The 11,142-nt window shown below is 45.7% G+C and overlaps 1 protein-coding gene across 1 annotated transcript in view; it reads left to right on the forward strand.

The window, feature by feature from the left end:
* The window catches only part of SERPINE3 (serpin family E member 3), a 41,605-nt gene extending 35,965 nt beyond the window's left edge, over positions 1-5,640 (forward strand). Inside the window, exons 7-9 of the mRNA XM_039321764.1 lie at positions 44-130; positions 2,054-2,137; positions 5,102-5,640. Of these exons, the coding sequence (XP_039177698.1) occupies positions 44-130; positions 2,054-2,137; positions 5,102-5,145 (215 nt within the window). The 3' untranslated portion in view covers positions 5,146-5,640. The remainder of the gene's footprint in view (positions 1-43; positions 131-2,053; positions 2,138-5,101) is intronic.
* Positions 5,641-11,142: the final 5,502 nt, after the last annotated feature.

The following is an 11,142-nucleotide window of genomic DNA, read 5'->3' on the forward strand; positions in this document are numbered from 1 at the left end:
TTTGGCTTTACGCTGGCAAATAATAACTGCTTTTGTTTGCTAGAACAAGGAGGTCTTTATATCTCAGAGGTCTTTCATAAAGCAAAGATTGAAGTGACAGAAGATGGTACAAGAGCCTCAGGCATTACAGGTAAACTAGAGAGAATTGGAAATGATGAATCTGGAAAACAAACAAATGGTTTATTATTTAAACAGCACTTCTAACACAAATATCTTTTTTATATAATTCAATAAATACAGCTCCTTGGGGCAATCTGTTTGCCCACGTTTTAAAACAGCTTAACCCAATTGGAGCCCCATCAAATGTTATTATCAACCATGCACCTATGATATTGAGAACAAATCCGGTTTTCCATGTCATATCATGGTTTGCAGTTTGCTGCCTGGCGGCAAACAGGAAGCAAGCTTTCAGCCCTACAGAAAAGCTTCCCCTCTTACATCAAATTTCATCTCTGACAAGTATGGGACCTCTTTAAAAAAAAATATTTTTCATGTTGACTTTCCCTAGGCATTAACCTTTTCTGTTGTTTTATCTGCTATAATTTTATAATGTTGTTTGAATAATTGCTGTGATGTACACTTCAGAATTTCTACAGTAAGAAACAATATAGACATAATTATAACAATTCCAAGAAGAACAAGAAAAGAATTCCCAGTCAGCATGGTCAAATTTGCGGATTTCAGGAAGTTGTACTCTGGAGGGAAGCAAAATGGGGAAAACCATGTTAAAGGTTGCACCTAATAATTTCAATCATTCAGAAATGGGCTGCAGCAAATCCCAATCCAATAGATTGGGAGATCACCAGTGACACTTATTCTGACCTCATTATATATACTATTGACATTTGAACCAAAAAGGACCAGTAATAGTATTTATTGGCTAACAGTCATCTAATTGTTTCCAAAACAGTTCTTGGCTAGTTGTGCAATACACTTTTCTAGCATCTTCTCTTGGCTCCAATTCAACTCCTTCATTTGTAGGATTGCTACAATGCTCTGGGGGCAAAAAAGCAGGGAAATCAGAAGGCTATAGGGAGAAGAGTAAGATTGTACAAGCCACTATTATTCCTTCCTACAGTATGACCTTCTAAAGGGAGCAATTCACATTCAGTGGTGTGACTTTGTATCTTTATGATTATAAAAAGGAGCAATGCATGTGGACAGACATAAAACTAATTTTAAAAAATGGATATGGACAGACTTAACAAGATATAGTGTTATATTGTATCTTATAATTCTAAATACTATTTGTGTTTCAGCGTTATTCCTCATAATATATTGCTAGGATATGGCCATTCATGCTCATGACAGTTTCTCAAACCCTATCAGCAGGATTTGGGAAAACAATGTTTGTGGGAAGACCAGATAAGACAAAATGGTGTATGTATGGAGGGGGGAGGAAACCCTCAAATTAATCCAACCATGATTTAGCATGTGCTGTAAGAAGTCCTGGAGTGAAATTAGATGGGTGGAATGGGAGGCAGGGTGATGTAGGGTCTGGCTTGGAAAGATCAATAAGGATGTCTTGGGTTGCAACATTCCATTACTGAGATATTCCAATTCTGTAGTAAAGGTAGTCCTCGACTTACAACAGGTCATTTAGTGACTGTTCAAAGTTACAATGGCACTGAAAAAAGAGACTTATGACCATTTTTCACACTTATGACTGTTGCAACATCTCCCTGGTCACATGATCAAAACTGAGGTGCTTAGCAACTGGTTCCTATTTATGATGAATATGCAGTGTCCTGGGATCATATGATCATCTTTTGCAACCTTCTGACAAGCAAAGTTAATGGGTAAACCAGACTCACTTAAGAACAAGTGTTACTGACTTAACAATTGCAATGATTCACTTGACAACTGTGGCAAGAAAGATCGTAAAATGGGGCAAAACTCACTTAACAAATGTCTCACTTAGCAACATACATTTTGTGCTCAATGGTGGCCATAGGTTGAGGACTATCTGCATTTAGTTTTACTTTCTATGAGATATTTGAAATTGAACAAATGTAAATAATGCCAGATATTCACCAACTGTTTTATATCACAGCTATGTTGTTGTTAAAAAGATCCAGAGCTCCTGTCTTCAAAGCTGACAGACCTTTTAATTTCATTCTAAGCCAAGCCAAAACAGGTAAACATGGGTTATTTTAGCCATAAAAACATTATTATGATCGCAAAATATTGCTGCTTTTTTGATAGGTTAGTAGTTTGACATTTCATAAAGCAAAGATCTCTTTTTTTAATGTATTTGTTAAATTTATATGGGCTCATCTTAAATATTTGGTTCTGGGCAACTAACAATTAAAAACAAAATAAAAACAGTCAGCAAAATTATAAATAAAAGAGCAGCTGAGCATCAACACTAATAGTCATCTCCAATCAATGTAACCATGAAATGGGTTCACCTGTACTTCCAGGACCTCAGGATTAATGGTGAAAAAAGGTTGTGACGGTCTTGCAAAAAGCTAGCAGGGTAGGGTGAGTTTGATTTGCAGGGAGATGATGTTCCAGAGAACAGCTGCCATGACAGAAACAGCTCTGTCTCACAAATTTGCCTTCGTTTGTGAGGAACAGCTCTCTTCCTGGGTCCCACTGATGGCACTCTCTCGCTGATGGGTCCCAAAACCTTAGAGAAGCAGCATCTAAACCATGAGTATCCAACCTTAGCAACTTTAAGACCTGTGGACTTCAATTCCCAGAATCCCCACCAGCATGGGAGTTGAAGTCCATAGGTCTTAAAGTTGTCAAGATTGGACACCCCTGATTTAGGCTAATTTTAATGCATTAAGTTTATCAATTTGGATGGCAAAACTGCAAATGACCACTAGGGAATGACAACAATACAATTTTTTATTGTTTTCTTTACAGATACCTAGTGGTCATTGTATTTTTTAGCATGCTTACCTGAATTCCATTATTTTACTTTTAATCTATAGGCATCCAAGCACTTTCACCTTATTCATTCTGTTGAGATGCACCAATTCATAGACAATGAGGTGTTATTTTCTTAAAATGGCACTGACATGATTCAGTTAGAAAGGAAACAGATACAAGGGGGCTATACTTTCTACTGCAATATTACTCATGCATTGCCTTCTAATTAAGTAAAGTGCTTGAGATTTGCTTCATACCATCAGAAAGGTACTTGCCACTGTCTTCTCAGTGAACCTTTACTACAAGGGGATGAATGGAAAGAACAGTTCTGTTGAAAATATCAGTACACCAAAGATCAAAGGCCAAACAAAATCAGAATTTGTCTTTGTTATTATGATGTCTAGCTCATCCATACGGCACACATTTTTCTGACATTCCTTCCTCTGCATTGCGTTTTTTCCCCTCAGGATATTTTTATGACTTTTTTTTTTTTTTAGTAATTGTGAGTTCTGACTGTTCCATTCAAACCCTTGTAAGTGTTTCAAATTTCAGAACTTGCTTTGCAACATGACTCCCATTTTCCCCCATTGACCTCAAGCAGAGGGAAGGGATCTGCAAGAAGAAAAAATACTATCTATTTTTACACACTCTGTAACTGTGCAGTTTTGAACAAACTTTCATCTCTGCACAGTTTAAGACTTAAGCAGAAGTGTGTGGGGCAGAAAGAGACAATTGGCCATGGCTGCCTGGCCCTGCCCCCCTTCACCCTGCCCCCCATCCCAGCCAATCCACTGTGGGCATCTCTTCCCTGCCATTCCTCCCCTTCCGCTCCTCCCACACTGTCTCACCCCAGGCAATTTGACATGAGACAAATTGCCATGACTGATTCACCATGTAGGACAACTAGCTACGCATCCTGGCAGCCAATTCATGCACCAAGGGGTGGGCTTCTGCCTTTCCATGGATGTGACATACAGAGAGGACGCCAGATGGGGCAGACAATGGCCTCAGCTGCCGGGAAGCAGGGGATGTGGCAGTTGCTTTGCAGGGCAACCAGACCACTCCTTCCTGCTTGCGCTTGGCTTTTTGAGCTATTTTGATTGTCAGCAAAATGGTTTTAGAAGTTATTTAGGTCCTCGCAAATACATCTTTGCAACCGCCTGCTTTAAAAAAAAAGCCCAAACAGTCCTCAAGCAAAAGTGACTTTTTCATATGGCCATATCCTCTTTCTGTTCTTCCACAGCTGAAATGGCATGCTAATTGCATATGCTATATACATGTGATAAAACCCACACCTTTGCTCTGTGACATTATGTTATAAATATAGAAGGTATTACACAGCTAAGCATGAATGTTTATCAGCAGAATGTTAAATTGAGTCTTTTAAAATCAATACAGTGGTATATCAGAAACAGAATCTGCAGATTGCTTTCTCTTACATTACAGGTTTCTCAATCAAAATGTTCACATTCAGAATGTTGCTTTTAGCCACAATTATCCAAAACTGTGTATCTTATGCTCCAAAACAAATGGTTCACCCTATTCAAGGCCAGATAAAGTATCTTAGTGCCTGGGATAACAAATCTGAGATATTTTAAAATTTCATTTCATTTTTGAAGTGCCTTGTTTCCCCCCCCCCCTCTCTCTTTCTCCTACCTTGCCTGGTGGTTGTTTTCTTTTAGCTGTGTTAGAATAGCATTCATTTATCAAAGTTGTAGACATCTTATTTTTCAACTTCCAATATTATTAATTTCCAACAGCTTGCGGTGTATGTGGCTCCCTAATTTGCTGTTTCTCAACCATAGGAACTTTTAAGATACATGGTTCTCAACTCCCAGAATTCTCCAGGCAGTTGCTAAGGTTGCCTAATTGCTTAGACAAGATCATTCTGTTTTATCCAAAGGCCTTTCTCAACTTGCTGTCTTCCACAGATGTTGGGGCTATATTGCTTAACCAAGCCAACAAGTTAGCAAAGACTATAGAAGACTATAGAAGAACCATTAAAGTTCTTACTTTACTATAAGCCAGGGGTCCCAATCCCCAGTCCATGGCCCATTGGGAACCGGGCAGTGAAGCTCCATTTGCACAAGTAGCAGACTTATGCATGAACCCTCCTCCCTCCCCACCACTGCCAGTCCACAGCACCAGAAAGGTTGAGGACTTCTGCTATAAGTAATATGTCTAAACTGAGGCTGAACTGAATCTTTTTTTTTTTTTACAGGTTCAATTCTGTTCATAGGAAAATTTACAAATCCTACACAGTAAACTTAAAATTAATCCATCTACTTGTCTACTTTTCCAAAGCACTGAGGCATTACTATACATATCTAAGTAGCACATTTGATCTGGGATCATTTTTCTCTTTTAATGACCCTGTAATCCATCAGAGTGGAATCGGGGTGATTGAACAGAGCTTGAGCATATTCTGGCCAGATGCCCTTCCTGACGCCTATGCAAAGTTCACAGCAGACAATTACTCACTGGGCCCAGAGAGAAATACCTACAGCTACCTAGGATCAAACGGCACAGTCTCCTGATTTTGAGACAAGGGCTCCACTTCTAGGCCACCACCGCTCACATTTCACCTTGGAATATCCAGAGGAAATTATGGGAACTATAAATCATACTGGTAGTAGATTTTTTGTGGGGGAGTGGAAGGAGGTAGCTAGCTTCAGTGTCCAAGAAAATAAGGAAAAGATGACCTGTGATGCTACCAACTTTAATTCAAACATATTAAATAAATGGTGTGTGTTGAGTCCGTGGCGGGAAAACAGACACGAGAAGCAGCTGGAGTTCTCAGTTTCATTTATTCAGCGTTCAGCTTACAGGAAGATGGCTTCAGCTTCGCCCAAACGCCTCGCAGCCTCTTATATAGGCAACTCCCGGGTAAATGGGTTACTTTTCCCGCGCCAGCACCCGCGCATGCGCACGGCGCTGGCGACAGCCTGTCTGGTCCCGGGCAGCTTTGCACCTGCCCGGGACTGCCTGCAAACGCCCGAGCCGTTTGCAAGGCTCGGGACATAACACCCCTTTCCCCCGGGCTAAAACTACTACCAACATACAACATTTATTTTATATGACATTTTGCTCCCCAGTGCTCCCACTGATTACTGGCTTTTGCCTTGCCAGCAATGTTATGTAATCTTCTAGATACTTAGGAGATTTCTTTGCTCTCTGTGACCTTCTTAGCTCTGGGTTACTGGCATAAGTCCCCTGACTGGAGGGAGGCGTGAGCCTGTTCTCTCTATTGTGCCCTGGTGTCTTCCAAGGACTGTGCCCCGATGCCTGGCCTGCTTGCTTGCCCACCGGGCTCGTCAGGCCAGGGCTTCTGTTGCTTTGTGACCTGGTTGACCTACCTAGCTGTAGACCCTCAGGCCCCTTGAAGTGATAGCCGCTGCTGGGCGTCTCTGTAGAACCTCCTAGGTCAGTCCAAGACCTGTCAGGAGGCTGTCCATTCCCTGAACCCCATTCTGTGTTCGGGCTCGTGTGGGTTTCTGTACTTTCCCAAAACTCAGGTGTTCCCTGATTTGTGCTAGGGTTGTTGTAGTCGGGACTTGGTTCCTCGACTAACTCTGTGTATGTTTGGGGATTTGGGGTAAGGTCAGGCCAACCTTGGGAATTGTGTGCCAGCTCTCTTGCGGGGAATGATTTGTTGGGATGCCCCCGGGTATCCTCCGTTGCTGGAGTGCTGTGTGATGTGTGTGGAAAGTGAGTATGCCCCCGGGGTGACTCCCTGGCTGGAGTAGGCGTGAGTGCCTGTTGTGTGGGTAAGCTCCATGACTTTCTTTTCGGAGCAATTGCAGAACCTTGGGACGAGCCGTTTGTGGCTCCCTCAGTGGAGATGGGCAGTAGCTCTTGCCCTTCCCTTTGCTCCAAAGGGTCCCCCTCCCCCCCTGGAAAAGACCCAGGAGTCTCAGCAGAAAAGTCTCGCCTAGAGCGAAGTTGGTCGATGTGCCGACGCAGGACACGACCGTTGTCCAGGGCAACCTCGTAGGAGAGAGGACCTGTGATCCTGGACACAGAAGCGGGGACCCATGTATGACCAGGCCCGTAATTGCGAGCCCAAACCGGGGCACCCACAAGTAGTTGTCTAGGTGCCCTAGGATGTGAGGTAGATGAAGGCAGTCTGTCCGGATGCAACCGGTCAAGTCTAGTAGTAAGTTGGCGCCCCCAACGAAGTTCAGCTGGACTTCTCCCTGTAGAAGTGGACGGTGTGGTGCGATAAGAAAGGAGAAAGTCAGCCAACCTGTGATGCCAGTCCCCGTAGGTGAGTCTCTTCAAGGCGTCCTTTGCGATGCGCACCATGCGTTCAGCCATACCGTTGGTGGATGGGTGAAAAGGTGCAGATGTGGCATGACGAATCAGGTTTGCCTGTAAGAAAGCTTGGAATTCGGAGGAGGTGAATTGAGGGCCGTTGTCGGACACAATGACATCTGGCAGCCCGTGTGCAGCAAAAATCCCCCTCAGTACCTGAATAGTCTTTGCAGTGGTGGTGGATGAGACAGGCACAACCTCAAGCCATTTTGAATGGCTGTCAACAAGGACCAAGAAGAACTGGCCCTGAAAGGGCCCAGCGTAGTCAATGTGCACCCTAGACCATGGGGACTGTGTTTCCTCCCATCTATGCACAGGAGCTTGGGGCATCTCTGGGCGAGATCGTTGGCACAGGTGGCATGCGTGTACCTTAGCCTCAATATCTTTATCTAAACCAGGCCACCACAAGTGGCTGCGTGCAAGAGCCTTCATACGAACAATGCCAGGATGACCCTCGTGGAGGGATTCTAAGACCCTAGTCCTCATTGAGGTGGGAATGACAACTCTGTTTCCCCAAAGCAGACAACCCTGAGAAAGGGACAGTTCGTTCCTTTTGGACCAGAAACTCTGAAACTCAGGACTAGGGCAGTGCTCAGGCCACCCGGACAGGACCCAGGAGCGGACACGTGAAAGTGTGTGATCTGTACCCGTTTCAGCGGTAACATCCCTGGCACTAAGAGGGAGCTCGGGCAAGGCTTGGATTGATAGAATGTTGACAGCTGGCGCGGGGTCAGCTTCTACTACTGGCAGAGGCAACCTACTGAGGCCATCAGCATGGCCCATTTCTTTCCCAGGCTTGTGGAGTAATGAAAAATCATATGCAGACAAGAAAATAGACCACCTAAGCATTCTAGGGAAATGATGTGGGGAGTCTGCTTACGTGTGGTAAACAGTCCCAGCAGAGGCTTATGGTCAGTGAAGACCGTGAAATGCCTGCCATATAGAAAATCGTGGAATTTTTTAATTCCAGCAACAACAGCCAGAGCCTCCCTGTCTATCTGAGCGTAGTTGCGCTCGGCAGAAGACAGTGTTCTGGAGTAGTATGCAATAGGAACCTGAGTTCCATCAGACCTGAGGTGACTCAGGACAGCTCCAACCCCGTAGGGGGACGCATCACAAGCGATGCACACAGGGAGAGACTCGTTGAAATGTGCAAGAACACTGTTAGAAGTGAGCAAGGCCTTGACTTCTTTAAAGCAAGCCTCATGCGCTTGTGACCACAGCCACACAGCCTGTTTGTCTAGTAGCCTGTGAAGAGGCTCAGCTACACTAGCTTTATGTGGAAGAAAAGAATTGTAGAAATTCAGGAGGCCTAGGAAGGCCTGAAGTTCGGCCTTAGACTTTGGCCTGGGTGCATCTAAAATAGCAGTTAGTTTGGATTCAGCAGGATGAATCCCAGCAGCATCAATTTTGAATCCCAGAAATTCAGTAGAAGGCACCCCAATCTGGCATTTGTCTTTTCTGAGCTTGAGGCCTGATTTCCTGAATCTTAACAGGACAGCCCTAAGCCTTTCAGCTAGAATGTGTGTGGAGTCTCCTGCAATCAAGACATCGTCAAAGTAGGGGCAGACCCCTGGTATACCTCGTAGTGTGTTTTCCATAACGCTTTGGAAAATCCCAGGAGCGACATTCACTCCAAACTGTAGCCTTTTTACTTTAAAGGCTCCCCTGTGGGTCACAATGGTCTGAGCTATGGCAGCATCATCATCAACAGGCAGCTGTTGATATGCTTGAGCTAGGTCAAGCTTTGCAAAAACACGCCCCCCCTTGAGAGAGGCCAGGATGTGACTGACCACAGGAACAGGATAGGCATGTTGCTGCAATGCCTTATTGAGTGTGCATTTGTAATCAGCACAAATGCGAATGTCCCCATTTGCCTTTAGAGGCGTGACAATGGGGGTCTCCCACGGGCTGGAATCAACAGGTTCTAGGATTCCCTGTTGGATTAGTTTGTCTAGTTCAGTGTCAATCTTACTTTTTAAAGCAAAAGGGACCCTTCTTGCTTTAATCCTAATGGGAGTGACAGTGGGGTCTAGCTTTAAGGACACAGGTGGTCCTTTGAATGTGCCCAGCTGGGGGCTGAAAACATCTGCAAATTCTTTGCAGACTTCCTGTAGGTCGAGTGTTTGTAAGCTATTGAGTCCTGTGACGTGTATCCCCAGGGCCTCAAACCAATCGAGTCCTATGAGACTCGTTCGTTCACCCCCTACTACTAATAAGTCTAGTGGACCTTCAAAACTCTTGTATTGCACGTTAAGGGTGGCCTCCCCCTTAACACACACTCTTGAGTTCTGAAAATCTGTTAATACAATATCAGAAGGCCTTAACTTGGCCTTAGACCCACTTCTGGAACAAATCTTCCTAAATGTATGCAATGAAATGATGGACAGGGCAGACCCTGTGTCTAGTTCCATAGATAATGGAACCCCTTGTAGCTTCACGTTGAGTGACAGCTTTTTCTTCATGGGCTTGTGTGTGCCTGTTCTACAGATGCTTCTTCGCGAAGCGCAAAAACCTACCCTATTCTGGCTGGGGAATCTGGTACCCTTCAGGCATTCTTCTTGGGGTTGTGCCTTTCGTCGGCCCAGGCACACAGCTGCAATGTGCCCTTGTTTACCGCATGCCCGGCAGGTAGCGGAGCGGAACTTGCAGTCGGTTCTCCTGTAGCGACCTCCACAGCCGATGCACTTGAGCGGAGCCGAAGAGCTTCCCTTCTGGTTCTCTTCCTTCGCGGGGTGTAGACGGTCGACTTCCTCGTCCGGATCCTCCTCGGAGTTTCGTCGGACGTCTTCCTGGTGCACGGACGCACCCTCTGCACTGTTTCTGATCGGCCGCATGTTTTTGACGGCGCCGCCTGCTGCTTCTTCTGCGGTGACTTCCCTTAAGGCGTCTTGGAAGGATAATTCTTCCTTTGCGAAAAGTCTCTGTTGTAGCTCGCGATGCCTTAACCCGCACACGAATCGGTCCCTCAGTCGTTCCTCGAGGTCCTTGAACTCGCAGGGCTTGGCGGCCTTCCGTAACGCGGCGATGTATTCCTTGGCTGACTCACCGGACCGTTGATCCCTTTGTTCGAAGGTGTGGCGCCATGAGATAACGGACACCTTGGGGTGGAAGTGCTCCTTCAGCAGCTTCTTCAGGTCTGCGTAGCTTACAGACTCTACTGGGACAGGTGCTGCAAGGTTTTCTGCGATTTCGAAGGCGTCTTGGCCGCAAACGCAAAGCAGGGTGGCCGCCTTCAAGCTATCTTCCCTCACTTGGTTTGCCTTGAAGTAGTTCTCCATTCTGGATACGTAGGACTCCCACCGCTCTGGATGTGAGACGTCGAATTCCGAAAGCCTTCCGATTTTCGCCATCTTCGGATCTTCAGGAGACGGGTCTATCAGCCAGCCTACCCCCGAATGCGCACCGGATTGGCGGGCAGCTGCCGAGTCGACGCCGTTCCTCTTTCGCCGCTCAGGACTCCTTGGGTAAGCTTACACTTCTTCCTTTCCAGGTAGTGCAAGGCATCCCATCCTCGTCGCCAGTGTTGAGTCCGTGGCGGGAAAACAGACACGAGAAGCAGCTGGAGTTCTCAGTTTCATTTATTCAGCGTTCAGCTTACAGGAAGATGGCTTCAGCTTCGCCCAAACGCCTCGCAGCCTCTTATATAGGCAACTCCCGGGTAAATGGGTTACTTTCCCCGCGCCAGCACCCGCGCATGCGCACGGCGCTGGCGACAGCCTGTCTGGTCCCGGGCAGCTTTGCACCTGCCCGGGACTGCCTGCAAACGCCCAAGCCGTTTGCAAGGCTCGGGACATAACAGTGTGAGTGAGGAAAAACTGAAGTACAGGTATTAGATATAGTAATGGCTGGGCCACTACTTCTCAGCCAGGTGTCTTCTCTCTCTCTCTCTCTCTCTCTCTCTCTCTCTCACACACACACACACACACACACACACACACACACACA

This window comes from Crotalus tigris, unplaced genomic scaffold (assembly GCF_016545835.1).
Source record: "Crotalus tigris isolate CLP2741 ecotype Arizona unplaced genomic scaffold, ASM1654583v1 scf7180000023827.205595, whole genome shotgun sequence".
In the NCBI taxonomy this organism is placed as follows: domain Eukaryota; kingdom Metazoa; phylum Chordata; class Lepidosauria; order Squamata; family Viperidae; genus Crotalus; species Crotalus tigris.